The sequence below is a fragment of the Salmo trutta genome, chromosome 30, assembly GCF_901001165.1.
Source record: "Salmo trutta chromosome 30, fSalTru1.1, whole genome shotgun sequence".
Classification (NCBI taxonomy): domain Eukaryota; kingdom Metazoa; phylum Chordata; class Actinopteri; order Salmoniformes; family Salmonidae; genus Salmo; species Salmo trutta.
The window spans coordinates 18154053-18179945 of NC_042986.1; the positions used below are offsets into that span (position 1 = coordinate 18154053).

General features: G+C 42.3%; 2 protein-coding genes across 3 annotated transcripts in view; both read right to left on the bottom strand.

The window, feature by feature from the left end:
* Window positions 1-14982, bottom strand: part of LOC115168157 (V-set and transmembrane domain-containing protein 2-like protein) — a 41615-nt gene extending 26633 nt beyond the window's left edge. The window contains exon 1 of the mRNA XM_029723158.1: window positions 14625-14982. Coding sequence (XP_029579018.1) covers window positions 14625-14742 — 118 coding nt within the window. The 5' untranslated portion in view covers window positions 14743-14982. The remainder of the gene's footprint in view (window positions 1-14624) is intronic.
* An 8098-nt stretch (window positions 14983-23080) lies between these two features.
* LOC115168158 (beta-catenin-like protein 1) overlaps window positions 23081-25893 on the bottom strand; it is a 36905-nt gene continuing 34092 nt past the window's right edge. For both annotated transcript variants that reach the window (XM_029723160.1, XM_029723159.1), the window contains one exon: window positions 23081-23409. In XM_029723160.1, coding sequence (XP_029579020.1) covers window positions 23321-23409 — 89 coding nt within the window. In that variant the 3' untranslated portion in view covers window positions 23081-23320. The remainder of the gene's footprint in view (window positions 23410-25893) is intronic.

Below are 25893 nucleotides of genomic sequence, written 5' to 3' on the forward strand. Positions count from 1 at the left end.
GAGCCAGAAATCTTTCTGATTGAGAGGGGGTCAAATACTTATTTCCCTCATTAAAATGCAAATCAATTTATAACATTTTTGACATGCGTTTTTCTGATTTTTTGTTGTTGTTATTCTGTCTCTCACTGTTCAAATAAACCTACCATTAAAATTATAGACTGATCATTTCTTTGTCAGTTGGCAAACGTACAAAATCAGCAGGGGATCAAATATTTTTTCCCTCACTGTATGTCTAAAGAGTTTAGCACATTCTGAGGTTAGAATATCTTAATTTTCCCACTATATTCACATGGAAGCAGAGCTAGAGTTGGGCTTCATCCCAGACACCTGCCTGGGTGGGAGGAGAGCAAGGAAGCTGCATGGGCTGAGCTGGATCCTCTCCATGTATAACACAGGCTGAAATCCCTCACATGGGTAAACTAGCCTCAGTAGAATGAAGACATCAGCTCTTCTGATCCCAGCACATCCGTTTATTAACTGGGCCCAAATCCTCTTAAACGCTCCCTTAAACACATTTTTAATTTGCTTCTAATCCCGTTCATGGCGACGGAAGCTCACAGGGAGCAACCACACGTCCCCACGGGTGTATTGGTGGCGCTCACACCGATGAAGTCTGTCTAAATCTGGTGAAAAGTGTCTTTCTTCAGCTTCACAACGAAGTCAGCATGGCAAACCATTGTAGGTTAACCTCCAAAATGTTCTTCACAAAAAATGCAGGTGATATCACCAAAACCAAACATTTTAGATCAGGGGTGTCAAACTCATTCCACGGAGGGCTGAGTGTCTGCAGGTTTTTGGTTTTCCTTTCAATTAAGACCTAGACAACCAGGTGATGGGAGTTCCTTACTAATTAGTGACTTTAATTAATCAATCAAGGACAAGGGAGGAGCGAAAACCGGCAGTCACTCGGCCTTCTGTGAAATGAGTTTGACACGTGTTTTAGATCATTAAAAAAAGTGTATCTTTCCTGCAATTCCTGACTACTTATTCTTAAAGCAAATGTCATTTATATACATTAGAAAACCACTGGGATTTGTCGGATCAGAATTGGTGCTTACCAGAAAACACTACCCATAAAAACGACATCAACCTTGAGAAAATGAACTGGCTGAGAATGAGAGAGAGAGTGAACAGCATTGTCTGAGCTACAGAGAGAGAGAGAGGTGGCCATGGTGCTGAAAGTCTAGTGCTGCGGCCAGCTTATTACTAGCTCCCAGGTGGTAGGCTTATTCAATCTCCACTAGAATACCGGAGAACATAGAAACAATAAACTAATTCCGCTTCTTCCTAAAATTTCGATCTATCTTTCTTTTTATTCCTTCGCTCTCAGGCCTGAGTTTAATAGCCTCTGTAAATCTCTGGGCCAACTGTGCATACTGAGAAAGCAATGTCTCCCGCTCCAGAGAGCTACAAGCCCCAAGTCATATCTCCTTGTAAATCGATCAAATCCCTTTGAATTTAATTTGCCAGACACAAAACACACTTTGTATTGATTCACCTTTATGGTAGGAAGTGGAGCCTACAGCTTTCTTGTATTCAAAGCAGTGATGTAAACTGTCATTAAATGGATAGGCTCTCTGTGTTGTTTTTTGACGTTGATCATGTTTATTTTTTATTTAGTACAGACGTAGGATCTTAAAATAATCCTGCAGCAACAGGAAATGTGAATTATTAGGTGAATTATAATTAATGCCCGTTTTTGTAGGATTCATTCATTTTCCATAAGGGAAACTTCCAGAATCTTTTTAAACCTCAAATACACTACAAGTTTTACATTTCCTGCATTGCTGGAAAGTTCTCCTGCAACAGGTTGATCAAATGAAGATCCTACATCTGTATGAATCGTGCCAAGTGGGTTTAGAGGGAAAATATGTGGGAATGATTGACAATACAACAGTCTGTGGATATTTCTCTTATTAATGCCTACATGACAACATTGACTTAAAAACAATGCTAATTCAAAGATGGCCTGTGTAATCACTAGCACCCTGTCTGCACATCTTAATTAGAGGCCTCAAAGGACTTTGGAAGTTGGATATGAAATGTCTGGAGGAATCATAATCTTCACAATAACACAATAGTGTAAATAGACTTAGACAATCACTACAATCAATGCTGACAAAACTGCAACAGAAAGACAGACATGACAGATGAACAAAGGCCCACCCACAATGCAGAGAAGTGGATAAGAAATAAGGAATCTTTGAGGCTCTGGAAAGCCTGGGAGGGCTCTTGTCATCATCTTCCTTTGAAATGTGGGGTTAGTTAATGAAACCCTGAATAAAAGCTAGCTGGAGGTGCTTCTTCATCCTATTGTGTTAATCCAGACTACCTTAAAACTTCAGATTATTTTGTAAGATATACTGTAGCTAATGACAGATAAAAATAGAGATTCCCCACATATCCTCACTGCATGAGACCTTTTCTTGAATCTCATTGATTTCTTTGTGGAATCTTGAATAAATGGCCAAAGGGAAGGGTGGATTGCAGCCCACACTGTACTGTAAACAGAGAGATGGAGATATATTTGATTGTACAGTATAAAAATGACTGACTGTGGCTGGGATGGGAAATAAACCATTTATATCATATATTCTCTTGAGATCATATGAGCGAGGCAAGCAGTTTGGTAACTTGCTTATTGGAATCTACAGCAGCAGCAGCAGAAATTCCGCTCAAGCCTCCAAATAAAACATTATTCCAAGTTGCAGTCTGATAGTCACACTGCACAGCACAGACAACATCAAGCCATTACACAACATAAACATCGTTTGCATTCTCCTTCTCTGATCCATATTCTGGGCTGGAAGTTGCTGTACCACAATGACTCATCTAGAGTTCCACTCTCACCCCCATGAAATTACACTGCAACAGTCTTCCCCTCTCTCTCGCACTTTTTAAATATCTCATAACACCGCAACCACAGGAGTCCACCTCTGAATATAAATGCTTCTGTTCTGTAATGTTGAGTTTGAAAGCCTTGAAATCATCCTGCACTAATTTTGGTGGTTAGACACTGTGGTGGGAAAAGTACCCAATTGTCATACTTGAGTAAAAGTAAAGATCCCTTCATAGAAAATGAATCAAGTAAAAGTGAAAGTCACCCAGTAAAATACTACTTAAGTAAAAGTCTAAAAGTATTTAGTTTTAAATATACTTAAATACCGAAAGTAAATGTAATTGCAAAAATATACTTAAGTATCAAAAGTAAAAGTATAAATCATTACACATTCCTTAAAATAAGAAAATCAGAAGGCACAATGTTTTATTTACGGATAGCCAGGTGCAGGCACACTATAACACGCAGACATCATTTACTAATGAAGCATTTCTGTTTAGTGAGCCCTCCAGATCAGAGGCAGTAGGGATGACCAGGGATGTTCTCTTGATAAGTGTGTGAATTGGACCATTTTCCTGTCCTGTGAAGCATTCAAAATGTAACGAGTACTTTTGGGTGTCAAGGAAAATTATGGAGAATAAAGTACATTATTTTCTTTAGAAATGTAGTGAAGTAAAAGTAAAAGTTGTCAAAAATATAAATAGTAAAGTACAGATACCCCCCAAAAAGTATTTTTACTTAAGTTCTTTACACTGGTTAGACAACAGTAGACAAAGGTTGGTAGTTACCCCTCTTACAATGTAGCTAGCTCTGGAGAACAGCAGTAATCACTGGGAATGAAAGCAGGAACACAAGAAAGAGAGAGAAACAGAAAGAGAGAGAGAGAAAAGAGAGAGATAGAAAGAGAGAGATAAAAAGAGAGTGTGAGAGAGAGAAAAAGAGAGTGAGAGAGAGAGAGAGAGAGAGAGAGGGAGAGAGAGAGAAATAAATAAAGCAGTATATCAACAGCTCACACAATCACTCCAGAAACAAAGGGCTAAGCACAATGGAGCCACACTGGCTTCGAATAACCAACTCCTGCATCAAGAATACTGATGCCAAAACTTCAGCACTGTCTTCCATTTAATCCACCACTACCATTCACAGCCTTGCCTTGGGCATCTCTCCAACTTGATCTCACTAGAGCTCATTTTGTGCAATCCCTGCTGTTTTGGCTCAAAATCAAAGTTCAAAGAATATCCCCTGCCACAGAAAAGAATGGATCAAGAAGTTTATCAGAGGTTCTCTAGACAGAGCTCATCGGTTCATATTGTAATGGTACATAACATTGGGCAATGGACTCAGGACAATGGTGATGCGTATTAGTGATCTCTGTAATGTGTGGTCAATAAATTCCATGTGGTAGCATCCATATAGCTCTTGTTCCAGCCATCATCCACAGGGCTGAGGATTTCAAAATGTTTCATCACTAACAGTGTTAGCTCCATGTAAAGCCCCACCCCCCACCCTCAACCCCCCCACCTTGCAGCCCAAAACCCCAGCTCTCAAAACCATTATGATCCATGCTGGGGGTCTGCCTCTGTCGCTTAGAGCTCCTGCTGCTGTGAGATGATGTATGAGGATATTGTTCCTTACAGCACAGCATGTCTGGTATCTGTAAGGCAATCTAGTGATATGAATCATGTTATCATCAGCCTCCTCTTAAGATGTCAGTGGTATGCAGTACAGGGGGGAGCTCTAATGAACTACACATCTCTACTGATCTGGAGGCAGATACTCAAGGATTGTACATGGCACTTTTGAAAATAGAATGCAGATGCGGGAAGAGAGGGTGAATAGAGGGAAGGGAAGGTGAGTGGGATGCCAGAGCGTTCACAAAGGGAGAGAGAGACGGAGAGAGAAACACACCAGGGGTGAAGATGGTGTCAGTAGAGAGAGAGAGAGGAGAACGAGAGCAGAGAGAAGAAAAGAAAAGGGATAGTCATTTGAAGAGGAACTAAGAGGAACTCGAGATAGTGGAGAATAGTGACATTTAAAAAGAAGACATCTTAAGGGCCCTGGGAATGGAAATACATTTACAAAGAACACAGAATGCACTCTACACACAAAGTAGTGTATTTATTTTATAGCCTCGTCTTGATTCTTTTAACAATAAATATTTATTCAAATTTCAGTATCTATAAACACATATGTAGTCACTGCAGCTTTAAACCCCTGGATGAAAAATAGCATGAAAACAAGTTATGAGAGTGATGTGCAATGATGCGCTCTCCCTCCCTAGATGATAGCTGGCCTAGCAGATTCATTAACCTCTGCAGTTGCCCCCACAGACCCAGGCCTTTGATTCCTCACTTATCACTGGCAGGCCAGCCAGCTCCATCCACTCCACTGAAATAATTGCCTCTTCTTACGATGCTCGCTTAATATACTGTAAATAGCAGCGGTCATGTTTCAAAGACACCTATAAGCTTCTTGAAGACACAGTAAACAGACAGTGGCTAGCTATCCAAAGGTCATCTGGCTGTTGGTTTGTTTATGCTGTGATGTAACGCATACAGCCCATTTTGAAATTAGTCTTTAATGAACATCTTTTGCTTTCGTTCTTATGAAGTGAAATTCTCTGTAGATATTTCTGTTGGTAATGAATAGTCTACATGGTTAGGCCTAGTTATTTTCCAGGAAAAGGGTATTGTAAATATTTTGGAGAACAGTGGAAGCTGAGGTAATTGAAATTAAAATATGATTAGCCCTCGTTTCAGTCGATCAATTTTTCCATGAGCAATTTTGACACAAGACAGAGTTCGGATTTATGCAGCTGATTACAAAAAGTCAATAAAGTGACAATCTGAAAAACAGCTGTCAAACATTATCATACATGAACCTTGTGAAGCCTCTGTTCTCAGGACAAAGCTGAAGTCATTGGTGATTTAGGCCTACAGTATATAACACCACAATAAAAGATGTGTAATGTATTTTACAGAGCTTAATAAAGCAGGAATTTGGGTCACAACCAGTAGTTACTATAACAAGCATAAAAGCTCTAAATGATTATGGCCTGGGAGGTTTAACATGATCTAGTGGAAATGCCAAGGCTTTATAATCCAGTCACCTGTATGCTACTTCCAACACATATAACAGTCAAAATAGCATCATTCAGAATGATCACATAATAATTCCATGTGATTGTTCACTTCAGCGATTTACAGAAGGGTGTTTATTGGTTATTGTTGTGCATACAAAGCATTTTTCTTGTTACAGCATTTGGGAGAAATTGGTAAGAATATCATCATTATCTAAATGTCTTAAAAACCAACACTGCAAAAACTCTCCAGTGGGAGAATGTGTTAAACACTCTGTCACTGTTTCATAGAATTTCTGACTGAGCTAAAAGGTCAGAAAAATATTCAACTAGGTTAAACACTGTACCAAATGAGTGATATTACTGTCGTACAAAAAAGAAAGGTCACATGACAGACAAACACTGAGCCCCATGCTGAGCTGCCTGCATAACAATATGCAAGCAGTATCCTGTGAGACAGGGGGCCTTAGAGTCCATTGACGTATGCAACTTGTGTCTCCTCCGTGGCACTGTTTCCACTGTGTTTCATCCGTCACGAAGGAGAGCGATTAAATAGCCTCCCCCACAACAATCAATGAATTCAGAGGCAAATACCTCACCTCAGAGATGGGACCATCAATAATCACAACTGTACTTCCTAGAGAAGGCATACAGTAGCTCTATCTGGAGTCAGTAAACATGGATTCAAAATGCACTTATAACAATACAGCCACACACAATAGCCTACACAGCCAGTTAAAGGTGTGAAATCCACTGAAACCCTTTGAACCTTCAAGTAAAAAAAAGAAAGGAACATAGAAAACAAAAAAGAGCATATTTTTGCCTGTCCTCTTTAAATCTCCCCAGCCAGCTAGCTAGCCAGCAGCCATCCAAGCCAGCTCTCTGGGGCCAGATACAAATGGTGTGATGCAGCGCTACGAGAGATATCAGCGTTTGGTATCTAATCTTCTCGCCCTCCTAATGCACCCAGGAGTCTCTCTCTCCAGCAGCTCAGACTGAGAGGAGAGCTCAGAAAGCCAGCCAGGGCCAGGATAGGAGAGCAGGAGAGGAGAGGAGCTGGATGTCTGCCCGACAGTGCTACTGAAATTCACCTCCACTTAAATCGGCTTCTCCTCCTCAGGCGTTCCTAAGGAGATGCTCATGGGGCAACCTGACACCGAAAATAAGAAATAAACAGGGCCTTTTTGGAGAACATGTAGTCAGGGATTTAACAAAACAGCCATGCTGTCTTTTTTTCATCTCCCTTCACTTGTGGTGACTTTGATGAATGATGTAACTCACTGCTTATGTTTAGCGCTCATCTGAAATAAAGGGAATCAGACAGAAGCAAGCTAGCCGGCCCACTGCGGACTGCAAGTCGGAAGTCCTGGCTAGACAGGAAAGACTTGGAACATTCTGTGTAATCTAATACAATAGCAAAAGGTCCCAAACAAAACCCAACATAGAAATACAAAACTAGAACATGACAACATAGAAAAACTAAACTAGAAATCCCCCGTCACACCCTGACCTACTCTACCATAGAAAATAACAGCTTTCTATGGTCAGGACGTGACAATATTTAATGAACTAGCCTATTTAATGGCTGCTACACAGGAGGCTGGCTCAAAATAATCACTGGAATAGAGTGAATGGAGTGGTAACAAAATATTAAGGGGTATTAAATACCATTCTATTCATTCCGTTCCAGCCATTATGAGCCCGTCCTCCCCAATTAAGGTGCCACCAGCAACCTATGGCTGAATACCAGTCAATATCCTTCACATAAGAACAGAAAACCAGATAAATATAATATGCTCGTCCCACTTTCTCATACCACCCATTTAATCCATTTAAAATAAAACACTTCTGAGAACTCTGAGACGTTCTCTTTTTCATTGAAAAGTACAGAACACCGGCTTTCAACAGTCTCTCTCAATGCCACATCAGTGAAGCCTTTGACAGCATGACTGTGGAGAGAGAGCAGCAATGACTTTGACGTGCCATATTAAAAAGAAAAACAGCCATGAAAAGTGTCACATTTGATAGGCCGCAACACATCAACCGTCTGCAGAAAAGTCCCCAGACATCCAGATAGGGTAACAACACCCTAAAAAAAAAAAAAGACATAAGCTCATTTCTTTGGCCGCTAATCAAAAGTGGCTCTGTGAATACGATGTCCTGATAATACTTTATCTGCAGTAGAATGTATCATCTCTTGTAGCTAAATGTATTGTCCTTCTAAATGTTATCCTCCAGGCCGTCAACTGAAGTGATGACTTCAATCACATCTAACTGGGGACAAAAGCTTGCTATTAACTATCCATCATTGTAACCAACACTACTAATACATCAGTGTACTCAGATGGCTTAATGTCATGGTATTGCATAATTGTGTATATGATAGCCAGATGACGATCTAATTAGCAACATCTCTTTTTGCTATATTTGTGAACATATCATTGTAATAGGCCCGCCGTCCTTGGCCAAAGCACCAATCTAACAGCAAAGTAACTGGATAGAGACAGAACCATTGCTGAAGGGAGCATTAGCTCTGAGCAGGAGGTGTGTGCAGTCAAGCAATACAAAACCACAGAAAAATGTAATTTACCATTCTATATTACTGATAGGTGCAAGCTATCCAGCCCACTAGCCTTTTGAAATACCAAGTTGCCCTTAAAATATTACTGGCAGAAATTAGAGGGACGGGTAAAAGACAGAAACATTGAATATGAAAGACAGACAGGAGCTCTGCATTGCTGGCAGGCAGCAGCAAAGATGATAATGGTTGGGTTGTAAACAATCCTGTGAATAACATGCAACACGCGTGTAGATATCAATTCCCTGTTGTCAAATTGCCTTTCGTACTAAATTTCTCTCAGTTATTCCAACCTTTCTACACTTGCTTATTGTGTAAAACACAACCTTGTAGATCATTAAAAGCAAGAAAATACCATGGAACACACTATAAATACAAAGAGAAACAGAGTGAGTCTCCTGTGTATTACCATCACCCCCTCTGGCTGAGCCAGCCCATTCCCAGAATGAGATGATTGAACAGTGCTGCTGGGTCTCCATTCACCCACTGTGTGTGAACCAGCCGCTCCACAGCAGCATAATTAGGGCTGGTCACTGGCGAGAAAGAGAAACGGTATAATGGATGTCCCTGTCTCAACATGGCCCCAGGCCAGCCTTCTAATTGAGCCAGGCCTCTGATATGGTGGAAGGGATCATGATGGCTAGTTAACGTTGTATTTCCACACTGATAACATTGTTTTTCAACACACTGTGTAGGCTACCAGATTGCAGTATTATTCAAACCAGCCCACATGCGTTCAGTAGCAACATACTGTAAGCCTATTGAAAAGCAGTAACATAAATATGTTTTTACTGGTGTGACCAAAATCCATCTCATGTTTACAAAATAATCAAATTAATCTGCCTGATTACAACAACAAAAAAGTATAATCATAACTGGTAAACAAAGTTGTTTTTCTCCAAGCCCTTGAATGTTGTCTAATGCTGATAATGGGAGTAATAATTTGTTGGTGCCCATGTGACACTGATGCCAATCCATATTAGTCATCAAGGTTGAACAAAGTAGTTGCCGTGGTGAAGTTTCTAACTCAGTGCATATGTCTGTTATTAACTGATCACTTCAGACCTAATACTGACAAAAAGTATGTTTTCAAGGACAAGCCACATGTAAAGAAAAAACATAAATAAAAAAGGTTTTATTCTTTTTAACATGTGGCCTGTCCTTAAAAACAAAGATGTATTATACTTCAAACATTTACTCAAGCTGCTGTCTTCATTGGTTCGTTTCGGGACACCCATGGGAGCATGCAAGCTATTTGGAGAAGCAAATCTCAGTTCGACTCCACTAAAGCAAATCAACATGACTCCACTACTCACGCTGACTGCCAACATATGAGCCCTGCCAAGTCCTCTCCAGGAGGTCTGCGATAGCCACCACAGCAGTCATGTGTCTAATGTGAGATAAGCTTGCTCACTCTTCCAACCAGAGCCCAGAAGGATCCCTCCATCCAGTCGTCTTATGATCAAGGCTGGAGGAAATATAGAGGAAATATGGTTTGTTCTCTGTGGGGAGAGCCAGGGAGAATTGGTGACTCCCAGAGACACTGGCATGAAAGGGACAGAGACTGTGACTCTGTATTGCCAGTCAAAAGGCACATCTATTCTTCTCCAAAGTGCTCTGGGGATATGTTTGGCCAGAGACATAAGGACATAAAAGGGAAATGACAAGGAAAAGACTGGTTCACTTTGAGGCGCTTATACTCCACAAGAGCCATCAGAACTGAATACACAGAGAGAAAACACATTGCATGACTGCTGGCTGAACCTACAGTTTGTAATGGGCTGCGTTTGTAGAGAGAGGAAAAGGAAATGGAGAGAGAGAGTGAGAAATGGTAAGGAGGTTGTATCAGGAGGCCTGATAGGAAGAGGCCTGTATCTGAAGCCTAGTGGTTAAGAGCATGGGCCAGTAAACAAAAGGTTGCTGGTTCGAATCTCTGAGCCTACTAAATGAAACATCTGTTGATGTGCTCTTGAGCAAGGCACTTAACCCTAAACGCTCCTGTAAGTTGCTCTGTATAAGAGTGTCTGCTAAATTACAAAAAATCTAATGTAAATGGTACTTTATGCTACTGGAACCTTTTGGTCAACAGGGCTTCCCTGAATTACCCACTGCTAGGAGAAATGTCAGTATATAGAACCAAAAATAGTTCAATGGTTCGCTTCATATATGGCCCTCAAAAAGCTTCTATACAACTGCAAAGCATATTTTTTTTGTAGTGTAGTTACAGGCTCATCTAAACATCTAACATATATTACACCCACTCAACAATAGTATGGGCCGCTATATAACAAACAGCCACCTAACGTCCATGTCCTCTCTCTGCTCTCTGCTCTAGGCCTACAGTCACTCCTGCTTCAGCCTTAGCAGTTTCTGTTGACTATTCATTATGCCAGGCTCACGCTGAGCAGGAGAGGCTGACAGGCTGGTCTCTGGCCTGCTCTCAGTGGTGCGATCCTGGCTGGGCTGGGCTGGCAGCAGCTTCTCTCCCTACCATGCACAGCCAGGAGGAATCATCTTGGGACAGATGTCCCTCTGGTGGGAAGGGTACTAAGGCCTTAACCAGACCAGATTACCCTGAGACCAGGCAAGATAAGCTGCTCTGAATGGCACACTTCCTCTCCACTCCCTATTTTATGAAAAGGACATTTGAAAAATTAGCCTTGATGTCATATGTTATTCAATAACCTATCGGTTTAAATCATATTACCGGTATATTCATAATCTGTACACTGTTGGCTCTCAGTGGCTCAGTCTCTATGTGGGAGTTGCAAGATGTGGTTGTTTTCTCTCCTCTTTAGCACTTAATTGATTAATTGATGTCATTTGATTGGCTAGATACAGTGCATTCGTAAAGTTTTCAGACCCCTTGACTTTTTCCAAACTTTGTTACATTACAGCCTTGTTCTAAAATGGAATAAATTGTTTTTTTCCCTCATCAATCTACACACAATAGCCCATAATGACAAAGCAAAAACAGGTTTTTAAGAAATGTTTGCAAATGTATAAAATAAAAATGAAATATCACATTTACATAAGTATTCGGACCCTTTACTCAGTACTTTGTTGAAGCACCTTTGGCAGCGATTACAGCCTAGTGTCCTCTTGGGTATGACGCTATAAGCTTGGTACACCTGTATATGGGGAGTTTTTCTTATTCTTCTCTGCAGATCCTCTCAAGCTCTGTCAGGTTTGATGGGGAGCGTCGCTGCTCAGCTATTTTCAGGTCTCTTCAGAGATGTTCAATCGGGTTCAAGTCCGGCTCTGGCTGGGCCACTCAAGGACATTCAGACTTGTCCCGAAGCCACTCCTGTGTTGTCTTGGCTGTGTGCTTAGGGTTGTTGTCCTGTTGGAAGGTGAACCTTCGCTTCAGTCTGAGGTCCTGAGCAATCTGGAGCAGGTTTTCATCAAGATTTCTCTGTACTTTCCCTCGATCCTGACTAGTCTCCCAGTCCCTGCCACTGAAAAACATCCCCACAGCATGATGCTGCCACCACCATGCTTCACCGTAGGTTTCCTCCAGACATGACACTTGGCATTCAGGCCAAAGAGTTCAATCTTGATTTCATCAGAACAGATAATCTTGTTTCTCATGGTCTGAGAATCCTTTAGGTGCTTTTTGGCAAACTCCATGCTAGCTGTCATGTGCCTTTTACTGAGGAGTGGCTTCTGTCTGGCCACTCTACCATAAAGGCCTGATTTGCTGAGTGCTGCAGAGATTGTTGTCCTTCTGGAAGCTTCTCCCATCTCCACAGAGGAACTCTGGAGCTCCCACCGGGTTCTTGGTCTCCTCCCTGAGCAAGGCCCTTCTCCAGCCGATTGCTCAGTTTTGCCGGGCGGTGGTTCCAAACTTCTTGCATTTAAGAATAATGGAGGCCATTGTGTTCTTGGGGACCTTCAACGCTGCAGAAATGTTATGGTACCCTTCCCCAGATCTGTGCCTCGACACCATCCTGTCTCGGAGCTCTATGGACCATTCCTTCATCCTCATGGCTTGGTTTTTGCTCTGACATGCACTGTCAACTTTGGGACCTGATATAGACAGGTGTGTGCCTTTCCAATCAATTGAATTTACCACAGGTGGAGTCCAATCAAGTTGTAGAAACATCTCAAGGACGATTAATGGAAACAGGTACCTGAGCTGAATTTTGAGTCTCATATCAAAGGGTCTGAATACTTATGTAAATAAGGTATTTCTGTTTTTATTTGCAAAAATGTCTAAAAAAAACGTTTTTCACTTTGTCATTATGGGCTATTGTGTGTAGATTGATGAGATTTTTTTTTTATTGAATCCATTTTAGAATAAGGCTGTAACGTAACAAAATGTGGAAAACGTGAAGGGCTCTGAATACTTTCTGAAGGCACAGTAAACATCCCTCTGCATAACAGTTGGTGATGCCGACTGTAGCATTCACAAAATCTGTAGTGAATTACAAATAATGGATCATGTCAACTGACACAATGACTGCAGGGACATTATATTAGAATATTTAGCCCACCTTGTAGCCTTTCAGGGCCAGTTTACCTGCTCTATGCTATCCCTGTTGCCACTAATTTAGGTCAGAAGCAGTGGGAGATTCATGCATCTGTAGAGGTGATGGCAAGCGGTGGATGGACACAGTTGGCTGTCTGTAACAGTGTGACCTGCATGTCAGCCTGGTCTGTCTGGTTCCAGCCCACTGGCAAGAGGTTTACCCACACACCCTGGAGGAGCAGGTAATGAGGTTTCACACCCTGATACAAATGTAAGCTTTATTTCTGCACATTCATTTTGGACACCAAGGTGCTTCCCATTTTCAAACTGGTTTACTCGGATAGTTTTATCAGGGCAACATATTCCCCGTCTTAAGCTTTTCCATGGTGGACTAACGAGCCCTGGTGAGGCCATGTTCCTCTGCAGTTTTCCTCCTCTGCTTTTCCTTAGATTAAAAGTTAATGAGTCATCAGAGAGATCTCACTTCCGTCACTGATCACACAACCCAACATCACACTCTACTTCACACAACCCAACCACAGAAATGATACCATGCATGTTATCATACCAATATCTGCTAGTAATACCAGTGGGCATAATAGTGACGGTAGAAATAGTGCTGGCAGAAGTAAGAATCTGATGTTACACTTTGTTCCGGGGTATCATCAGTATCTTGCTCAAGGGCATGGAGGCACTTAGCCTCACACGCAATCTTCTCTTCTCGACAGTCCATTTTTCTACCCATGCCAAACTTCTGCCCACACATCTGCTGAGCTGACAACCAAGCAGCTGGAATCTCAAACAGATGATGATGAACCCAGACAATATATGTTTATCTGAATGATGCAACTAACTGTAAAATAGACTGCAGGAAGCCAGAGAGAATGTTGGTGCATCATAAGAGAGGATGTGTCTCTAGTAGAGATGTTTTAGTCCTCCAGTTAGTAACAGAATTTTGACCATTGTAGCCTATTATTGGACTACCCACTGCTTAAATGGCACTTGTTATCCACTAAATTCTGAAAAAGATGAGTATTGTGTCAGAATATAGGCTTGATGTATTCAATTACCACCTGCAGTGGTTCTTTCAACAGTTAATTTTCAGAAGCTGATCATTACAACAATGTAACTATACAAGTATGAGGCCAACATCAAAGCAACCCAGCTGACATAGCTTAGTTGAAACAAATAGATGGCTTCCACACACATTACATTTTCAATAACAATGTCATTCAGCAATGTGGATAGTTTCACCAACACGAGGTATTTTCGTCATAATATTTCTGCCCCCACTATTGTCCTGCTATGACGTAAATAGGATTGTCAGTGTGCTAAGTATTAACTTTTATTTCACAGAAAACGTTATCTACAGATTTGTACATAAACAAATAAAAAAAGTTAAATAACTGTGCATATAGAACATGAATTAGCTGCAGGGCTTGACGACCGGTAATATATTAATCCCTCATCCTTCTACCTCAGGTGTTCCCTTTATAAAGAAAAACACCTTTGCATCAGTTGCCTCCACCCTGATCGTAGGCTACTCTCCCTCTATACCCGCAGTATCTTCGTGATGTTTACTGTCAATTGTTCCTTTCCGCATGTTGCACACTAATATCATTAGAATTGAACCAAATAAAACAGGACAGAAACGTACCGTTCCCGGAGATGTGGTTCTCTACCTCTGCACGTCCACCTTGCCTTGTGGGGGCAGTAAGTTGGATGTAGAGTCCCATGTAATGTAAAGTCCCTACTATTACCCCAAAGGCTCCCATCTCTTTTGTTTGAGATTCCGTATTCTTTGCCTCTCTCTCACATTAGGTGTACTAAGTTTACAAGATAAAATCCAGCCAACGTGTTGTATAGATAGACCCCGATTTGAAACAAAAGCGCAGATCTCAGATATGCAGCGGTTTGATGGAACAGCCACCCTCTAGTGCAAGTCGCTGATACCTCGCTTCAGCTCGGTCGGCTCTGGATGCGGCGGAGGGAGATTTCTCCTCACACACAGAAAGGGGAGTGAGTGCCTTGCAATGGGGAATATCAATTAGGCGGAATGATCTGAGCGAGTTATTTATTCATTAAACTTTTACAAGATGGTCCTTCTTAAAGCTGTAGGACCATCCATCTTTGACAAACTATATCTATCTGTTTGCATTTATAGCATACAAAAACCAAAACAAATTAAGACAACTGATGCAACACATAAATGAACATGTTCAATTAACCCTGGCAGGACATCAACAGGTGGAGAATTTATTAATGTTTTTGCCTACATCAGTCACATGTAGCTAATCACGATTCCAATAACTGGAGTTTTCTTTATTGGCTAAGTGTCCAAAAAAATTGCTATCACTGGTGCAACTAGGCTTTGGGTGTCAATCAATTTTGAAAGTCTGCATGCTGTTTGGTTTGGCACTGATATGATCAACCTAAAGCCATTAGATAGAGTGACATAAACATCTGATCACCACTTCAGCTATAATCACACATTCGATACGCCTGTAAAAGTCATGCATAGTTAATGTATTCATCTCCACCTGACAGTTAAGATAGAATTTGAGAAAGAGGTATATTGAGGACAATTCATAGCTTTGGGGGGAAATATTTTCCTGATCGTAAAGCCTAACATAGGCTATTGTCTCCGGTCTGGTCGTAAAAGCACACAGACGCATCACAGCCATTTCAGGGACCAAGGACACAGCACTGCACAGCTAGCACAATCAGCCCCATGGACAGTACCAAACTGACAGGATGCACTCTTCGCCCTGGATGCACAGTTGCACACAGCACATACAGTGGACAGACTGTGGGATATACAGTGGACAGACTGTGGGATATACAGTGGACAGACTGTAGGATATACAGTGGACAGACTGTGGGATATACAGTGGAGAGACTGTGGGATATACAGTGGACAGACTGTGGGATATACAGTGGACAGACTGTGGGATATACAGTGGACAGACTGTGGGATATACAGTGGACAGACTGTGGGATATACAGTGGACAGACTATAGGATATACAGTGGACAGACTGTGGGATATACAGTGGACAGACTGTGGGATATACAGTGGACAGACTGTGGGATATACAGTGGACAGACTGTAGGATATACAGTGGACAGACTGTGGGATATAGAGTGCCTTAAGAAAGTATTAATACCCCTCGAATTCAAAATTGATTAAAAATAATGTTTTCCCTCAGCCATCTACACACAATACCCCATAATTACAAAGTGGAAACATGCTTTTTGGATTATTTTCCAAATTGATTGACAATTAAATACAGAAATATCTCATGTACATAAGTATTCACACCCCTGAGTCAATACTTTGTAGAAGCACCTTTGGCAGCGATTACAGCTGTTTTCCACACCTGTATTGTTCAAAATTTGCCCATTATTCTTTTCAGAATTCTTCAAGCTTTGTCAAATTGGTTGTTGGTCATTGCTAGACAACCATTTTCAGGTCTTGCCATAGATTTTCAAGTAGATTTAAGTCAAACTGTAACTTGGCCACTCAGGAACATTCACTGTCTTCCTGATAAGCAACTCCAGTGTAGATTTGGCATTGTGTTTTAGGTTATTGTCCTGCTGAAAGGTGAATTCATCTCCCAGTGTCTGGTGGAAAGCAGACTGAAGCAGGTTTTCCTCTAGGATTTTGCCTGTAAGCTCCAATCTGTTTCTTTTTTTATCCTGAAAAACTCCCCATTCCTTAATGATTACAAGCATAACATGATGCAGCCACCACTATGCCTGAAAATATGGAGAGAGTAATGTGTTGTATTGGATTTGCCCCAAACATTAGACTTTGTATTCAGGAGAAAAAGCTTATTGCATTGCCACATATTTTGCCGTATTAATATAGTGCCTTGTTGGAAACGGAATGCATGTTTTGGAATATTTTAATTCTGTTCAGGCTTCCTTTAGTGTTGTTTAAGTTTTTTTAGTGTTGTTTAAGTTTTCTATCACAGCCATTAAACTCTAACTGTTTTAAGTCACCATTGGCTTCATGGTGAAATCCCCGAGTGGTTTCCTTCCTCTCCGGCAACTGAGTTAGGAAGGACGCCTGTATCTTTATAGTGACTGGATGTATTGATACGCCATCCAAAGTGTAATTAATAACTTCACCATGCTCAAATGGAGATTATATGTCTGTTTTATTTGTTACCCCTCTACCAATAGGTGCTCTTCTTTGCGAGGCAATGGAAAACCTCCCTGGTCTTTGTGGTTGAATGTGTGTTTGAAATTCACTGCTCGACTAAGGTATCTTACAGTTAATTGTATGTGTGGGGTACAGAGATGAGGTAGTCATTCAAAAATATTGTTAACCACTATTACTTCACATAGGATTTGTTAAGCACATTTTTACTCTGAACTTATTTAGGCTTGCCTAAACAAAATGATTGAATACTTATTGACTCAAGACATGTCAGCTTCTCATTTTTTATTAATTTGTAAAATTGTCAAAAAACATAATTCCACTTTGACATTATGGGGTATGGTGTGTAGGCCAGTGACCCAAAAATATATTCAGGGAATAACGCAACAAAATGTGGAAAAAGTCAAGGGGTGTGAATACTTTCTGAAGGCACTGTAGCACAATCCATTGGGAACGGAATTTGGATAAGGACTTTTATCATAATCACCACATCTTCTTCATAGCATTAATAACCACATAATTAATAATTCACTCTGTTGCAGCCACACATGTACTCTCATATTTATTAACTTAAATGTCTTGTGTTTAGAGATGGATACATGTGATAAGTTACATCTATTTTGTTTTATGAGCTGTTCAAGGAAAACAGGCTAGAACAAACATTTTCAGAATTGAAGAACACTGCTAACAGAATCCAATTAGGAAGATCATGTGGCTAATAATGGACATTCACAGTGACCACTGCATGAGATATATCATTACAACCTTCATGGTAAAGGAGCTAAGGGCCTGATATTAAATCTTCCACCAGAAACCAATTTTTCAATAACATTGAAATTGCAGTTTGTCTTCCCACTTACATCATGTACACTGCAAGGAACCAGGGAGAAAAATCACAGCACACGGTGTTCAATTCAATCACTTGGAAAATACAATTATTCTACTTCCTCTCAGCTGTGAAATTGCTGTACAACCACTGTTAACATGGTGGTGTCATAATCACTGATAAGAGATGCGTGGGGTACCTTCCTGCCAATACAATATGCAAATGACAATTCTCTCGTTATAAGCGATATTAGAGCGCAGCTTGCAGAGCAGCTGTTACGCTGTTGGAGAACGGCCTCCTTTGCCTCATCCCTGCCGCGACGACGCCACTGCAACGTGAGACATGAGTGATTGGCATGGCAAGATTGCTCCCACATGTTCTAGGATAAGCATTGCTATGGTGATGATGTCATTGAGCCTCTGCTCGAGCCTGGGCCGGTGGCTCGCACTCATTTGCATGTTAAGTTTGATGCTGTGGCTGAGCATCAATAAAAATGCACTCCCTCATGACACCCTTGAAGGCATATGGTCTCTTCTAATGCATCACACATACAAACACAAAAAAATGCAGGATTCATTGAAATTACTTTACGATTCTAGTTACCAAGGAGATCACCATCCGCGGGGACACACATTCCGAACGCTCACCTCCCCACAATTCCCAACCAACTCCGGTACTCCAGTCCTCTATTCATTTGAATGTGTTGACAGTTGGAGAAATTGCTTGAGCTGCGCTGAGAATTCGAAAAGTATGAAAGCCAACGGTCCAGTATTCTAGAACACTGCAAGTTTTGGACTATGATAAACTGTTTAGATTGAACGTCTGCGAGCAATATGAAGCATTCCATTTCTAAAACAACTGAATATTAAATTATGTCAACATCTGCAGTGAGCAAAGTGGCAACAGGGCCATGAGGCATAAACATAAACAAGAGTAAACAAAGGTATGGCACAGAAAGCTGCACTATTTAAAGTTCCAAGGCATCTGATTTGATCTCAATATCAAATGATTTCTGGTATACAACTAAGTACCTTACTGTGATTGTTTTCAATTAAAATGGTAAAAATAAGTAAAAATAGCTTCTTAGCTAAATGCAATTTCTCAAACAAGAATTTTGATAGGACTGGGAGTGGTCTGAGAGGGGTCTAATGGGAGGGATGTGTAACCTGTAAAGAACTGTTATCCCTTACAATTTTTATTTTTTTTCCAACAAACTTCAAGCCAGTTTGTGGCAAATTTGATGCAAACTAAATAGTATACCACATAATGTTCCCAGAAGTTTGCAAATGCTTGTCACTAGTGGTGAAACTGAGGCAAACCTTTGGCAACAATGATATTTATTGCCACTAGCGGCAAACAGTTCACCAGAGGTTAGTGGCCAACAGTTCACAATGCAGATAGTCCGGTTAGCCAATGTGCGGGGACACTGGTTGGTCGGGCCAATTGAGGTAGTATGTACATGAATGTATAGTTAAAGTGACTATGCATATATGATAAACAGAGAGTAGCAGCAGCGTAAAAGAGGGGGGGGGGGGGGGGGGCACACAATGCAATAGTCCGGGTAGCCATTTGATTACCTGTTCAGGAGTCTTATGGCTTGGGGGTAAAAACTGTTGAGAAGCCTTTTTGTCCTAGACTTGGCACTCCGGTACCACTTCCCATGCGGTAGTAGAGAGAACAGTCTATGAATGCGGTGGCTGGGGTCTTTGACAATTTTTAGGGCCTTCCTCTGACACCGCCTGGTGTAGAAGTCCTGGATGGCAGGCAGCTTAGCCCCAGTGATGTACTGGGCCGTGCGCACTACCCTCTGTAGAGCCTTGCGGTCGGAGGCCGAGAAATTGCCGTACCAGGCAGTGATGCAACCAGTCAGGATGCTCTCGATGTTGCAGCTATAGAACCTTTTGAGGATCTCAGGACCCATGCCAAATCTTTTTAGTTTCCTGAGGGGGAATAGGCTTTGTCGTGCCTTCTTCACAACTGTCTTGGTGTGTTTGGACCATTCTAGTTTGTTGGTGATGTGGACACCAAGGACCTTGAAGCTCTCAACCTGCTCCACCACAACCCCGTCGATGAGAATGGGGGCGTGCTCGGTCCTCCTTTTCCTGTAGTCCACAATCATCTCCTTAGTCTTGGTTATGTTGAGGGATAGGTTGTTATCCTGGCACCACCCGGCCAGGTCTCTGACCTCCTCCCTGTAGGCTGTCTCATCATTGTCGGTAATCAGGCCTACCACTGTTGTGTCGTCTGCAAACTTAATGGTGTTGGAGTCGTGCCTGACCATGCAGTCGTGGGTGAACAGGGAGTACAGGAGGGGACTGAGCACGCACCCCTGGGGGGCTCCAGTGTTGAGGATCAGCGTGGCAGATGTGTTGCTACCTACCCTCACCACCTAGGGGCGGCATGTCAGGAAGTCCAGGATTCAGTTGCAGAGGGAGGTGTTTAGTCCCAGGATCCTTAGCATAGTATTGAGCTAAGCATAGTATTGAACGCTGAGCTTTGGTCAATGAATAGCATTCTCACATAGGTGTTCCTTTTGTCCAGGTGGGACAGGGCAGTGTGGAGTGCAATAGAGATTGCATAATCTGTGGATCTGTTTGGGCGGTATGCAAATTGGAGTGGGTCTAGGGTTTCTGGTATAATGGTGTTCATGTGAGCCCTTACCAGCCTTTCAAAACACTTCATTGCTACGGACGTGAGTACTTCGGGTCTGTAGTCATTTAGGCAGGTTGCCTTCGTGTTCTTGGGCACAGGGATTATGGTGGTCTGCTTGAAACATGTTGGTATTACAGACACAATCAGGGACATGTTGAAAATGTCAGTGAAGACACCTGCCAGTTGGTCAGCACATGCCCGGAGCACACGTCCTCGTAATCCGTCTGGCCCCGCAGCCTTGTGAATGTTGACCTGTTTAAAGGTCTTACTCACGTCGGCTACGGAGAGCGTGATCACACAGTTGTCCGGAACAGCTGATGCTCTCATGCATGCCTCAGTGTTGCTTGCCTCGAAGCGAGCATAGAAGTGATTTAGCTCGTCTGGTAGGCTCGTGTCACTGGGAAGCTTGCGGCTATCCTTCCCTTTGTAGTCTAATAGTTTACAAGCCCTGCCACATAAGATGAGCGTCGGAGCCGGTGTAGTACGATTCAATCTTAGCCCTGTATTGATGCTTTGCCTGTTTGATGGTTCGTCAGAGGGCATAGTGGGATTTCTTACAAGCTTCCAGGTTAGAGTCCCGCACCTTGAAGGCGGCAGCTCTACCCTTTAGCTCAGTGCAAGTATTGCCTGTAATCCATGGCTTCTGGTTGGGCTATGAACGTACATTCACTGTGGGGACGACATCCTCGATGCACTTATTGATAAAGCCAGTGACTGATGTGGTGTACTCCTCAATGCCATCGGAAGAATCCCGGAACATGTTCCTGTCTGTGATAGCAAAACAGTCCTGTAGTTTAGCATCTGCTTCATCTGACCACTTTTTTAAAGACCGAGTCACTGGTGCTTCCCGCTTTAATTTTTGCTTGTAAGCAGGAATCAGGAGGATAGAATTGTGGTCGGATTTACCAAATGGAGGGCGAGGGAGAGCTTTGTACGCGTCTCTGTGTGTGGAGTACAGGTGGATGATCTAGAATTTTTTTCTCTCGTTGCACATTTAACATGTTGATAGAAAATAGGTAGAACTGATTTAAGTTTCCCTGCATTAAAGTCTCCGGCCACCAGGAGCGCCGCCTCTGGGTGAGCGGTTTCCTGTTTGCTTATTTCCTTATACAGCTGACTGAGTGCGGTCTTAGTGCCAGCATCCATCTGTGGTGGTAAACAGCCACAAAAAGTATAGCTGAAAACTCTCTAGGCAAGTAGTGTGGTCTGCAATTTATCACAAGATACTCTTCTTCAAGCGAGCAAAATCTAGAGACTTCCTTAGAGTTTGCGCACCAGCTGTTTACAAATATGCACAGACCGCCCCCCCTCGTCTTACCGGAGTGTGCTGTTCTATCTTGCTGGTGCAGCGTATATCCCACTAGCTGAATATCCATGTCATCATTCAGCCACGATTCCGTGAAACATAAGATATTACAGATTGAATCTCATCTAATTTATTGTCCAATGATTGCACGTTGGCGAGTAATATTGACGGTAACGGCAGCTTTCCTACTCGTCTTCTGCGGATCCTAACCTGGCACCCGCTCTGTGTCCTCTGTACCTGCGTCTCGTCCTCTTGCAAATAACTGGGATGTTGGCCTTGTCGGGTGTTCGGAGAATGTCCTACTGTTGAAGAAAAAAATCTTAGTCTAATCCGAGGTGAGTGATCGCTGTCCTGATATCCAGAAGCTCTTTTCTGCCGTAAGATACGGTTGCAGAAACATTATGTACAAAATAAGTTACAAATAATGTAAAAAAAAAAAACACATAATAGCACAATTGGTTGGGCGCCCGTAAAACTGCTGCCATTTCTTCCGGCGCCATTTAAAAAAAAAATCTGTGGCAACGGTTTACAACACAAGGATTCTCACTAACTCGTGAATAAACCAGAGCGCACATCGCAGAATCTGCTTTCCAAGCACATTTCAGTTTCTACTAAGAGCTGCGAATAAGGCCTACCCGCCCCATTCCATTGGGATTGCCAAGGAAGTCATATGAACAGACATGGTGCAGTATGATACCAGCACCTTTGTCACCCTTGGAATCCCAGGCATCAGACCACATTACCACTATCTGTAGGGTGTCACGCTGTGATTTCACAACCCAACTGCGGCAGTCCTTCTGTGTAGAGGCATACTGTATATTCAGACATCCTCCCATTAAATATGTATGCTTGAGATATAAATACCATTCTAGTCTTACCAGATGATGACAAAAGGCCTGAGAGTAGTTGTCTATGCTTCTTTTAGGTTGTGCGTCATGCCCTTGGCCTACATGGTCTTCCCTCAACCTCTCTTACTGCTAACACAACCCTGCCAACAGCAGGGGAAATAATTAATAACGAAGTGGGAAATAATTAAACATAATTCACCTGCACAGAAAACAATGTGACAGCAATTGATTTAATTACTTAAGCATTTCTATCTCAAAAGGAGGATGGAAATGAGGTGTAAATGGGGATTAAAAAAAAAAAAAAAACACAAAAACAATCTTATCCAGATGGGATTTTATTACAAAATACACAAAATCAAACACAAACATGTGAGTCTGAAAGAGTTGCAGCTTAAGATTGCACATCTTTGTTATTATATTTTGAGTCACTATAGTCCAGCACACAGAGAGAGCAGTCAATACAGCTTCTTTGCACCTGCTGGACACTGGTATCTTCTGTCTGAGTGTGTGGAGACCCTCTGTCCTGGTCAGGTACTCCTCCCAGAGATTGGTTAGGGTTAGAAGTTCTCCAGCAGGTCCATAATCCTCTTCTGCTCACTCTCTTTGAACTCCTCACTCTTCCCGTCCCCAATGTTTTCAGCATACTCTGAAAAAGACAAATCCCCAAGTTAAGTCTGGCTGACTATGAGCTCTTCACGCAGTCTTCTTTTGAATCAAACCACTCCATGGGCATGGTTCCTGTAATCCACACAAATCAAAGGAATGGGAATTGAAACCTAGGAGGATGTTCCTGAATGACAATGACATAACCGCTCTTTTCCTCTCTCTCACGCCCACACAAGAAAACATGCATGAACACTGAACACACAGTTTTCCCATACGCGTGTTAAATAACCCATGGCTTAGTGCCGAGGCCAGAATACAAAAAAGGAGATATATAGAAAAGGCTGCAGTCTATAACCTAAAAATCTAGGATATAGATTTTTCTAAAACTGAATCTCCAACCCTATGTTCTAGCCTGTAGATCCAGTGTTGCGCTCTAGCAGTGCAGTACGTTTATTCCTACATCCCCTGACTTACACCTCGTCTCTCAAGGGTACATACTTCAGCCTATATTCCCTGCCAATTCACACTAGACTCTTCTTTAACTGAGGCAAACTCGCTGTGGAACGCCAGGCAGTCACACAGGTGTAGCCTCTGAAAGCAGCAGTCTATTTGTGAGTCTAATGTGGAGGAGAGTGTGCTGTCAGAAGCCCAGCGCAGGTAGCCCCTCTTGCAGGATTACCAGTAAAGCCTGTGGACCCTTGAGAGAGGAGATCAAAAACAAAGTTTCTCTTTTAAATGCCAGAGAATAAAAGAGTTTGACAATGGCCTGAGGCAAGGGGAAAAACATGCCTTCAATAGACTGCTGGGGTGAATCATAAGGAGTTCACACAGAGGATTCATCTCCTCATGAGATTCAGTAACCATGACCAGAAATTCAAGAGACTCACACACTTTCTAACACAGAGCGGCGCTCTGAATCTCATATTCATGATGACTGATAGTAAAACTATACACAGTGGTATGAAGCAGTAACAAAAAACAAGACTCCAAATATTTTCTTGAAGTCCTACATCATACCCTGCTCATTCAGCCCGAATGTGTGAGAGCCAGCAGGGTTCCACAAATGACCCACACAATCCCAATATCCCCTAGAATTATCCTCAAGAAGACAGGCCCACTCTCCAAAATCATGGGCTGGCATTCTAAGGCGCTCTTCCTGTCACTGTGGCGACCAGGCTGAGGGGAATATGGCGTGACAAACGCTGCTACCATTTGCTGGGTCACCGAATAGGGCTTCCTGCTCGATCGCAAATGTTGCACTTAATTTTCGAGCCAGTCTCACTGTCGACAAGTAGGTTAATCATTAAGGATCTCAGCCTGCAAACTTACAGAATGGAGAAACCTTTGAAATGAACCTCTCCTGACACTTCAGCTGTCAACTCTGATGTGTCACCGATGAGGCTATGAGCTGAAGATAACAGGGAGCGCAGACTGCTGCAGTGCTTGTCAAGACACTCCGAAGAACTTCAATGCTTCATTTCTCCCAAGAATAACACCTTCAATCTGTAGGTTGTAGTCTTATGCAAGACTTCAAAACCTCAGACTGCACCGGTTGGGAGGGTATGGCAGTCCCACACACACACAGGATCATTATGCTTCTGGATGGCATCGTCCACCACACGTGACTTCACGGGTTGGGCCCTTTTACTGAGCAGCTGTCAATCGGAGCTAGTTTAGAAAGCTACATTACATTCTTAATTCCCCAACACAGTTTCATTGATACCTTGGTTCCACAGAACCTCCCACTCTGAGCTGAGGGTCAAGAGGCCACATCTGGTGGGAGCCCGTCAGACAATAAGGTCATTTCCCCTGGCCTGACCAGACCGCTGAGGCTGCTGGAGTGTAGAGGCCTGGACAGCCAACCTATATCATCTGGAGCAGACCGAATGTAATATACCTAGTGTATCATTCAACAGAAGTAATAACAATCTAGTATTACAATTTATTCTCAAGCTCCATATTATCTATAGAACGGGTGTGAGATAATAGGCAGCAATAAAAAAAATCCCTAGATTTGGTCATCTCAAACTCATCAGCGGTCCACTCTAGACAGCCTTCACTTTCATTCTAAAAGATCGGGGTCAAGTTCAGAGCCATTGACATCCTCTCTGAATGTATTTAACCTGTTCATGCTGCCAAAGCCATGTCCAATGCAGGAGTCAGCCTTTTAAATGGGGGAGATCAGGGATGAGCTTCCCACTCTAATTGGCACCCACACAGTGTCAGTCTCACACAGACACAGACGACACAGACGAGGGTAGCTGAGCATGAATGTAAAGTAAGTAGTAACTGTTGGCTTTCGAGGGAGACAGGGGACATGGGGCTAGTGCTGCACATCAACATGAGACTCGCTACCATGTCCAAGCTGTGACATGATGGATGTCTCTATTTACATCACTACATGTCATCAGGGCTGAGAGCCATACCGTCCACAGCTTCCTGGTCTTAGTTGACAATGACAGAGGTTAATAAATAACTCAAAATACAATCACATGAATATATAAACTAAAAACCAAATAGTACA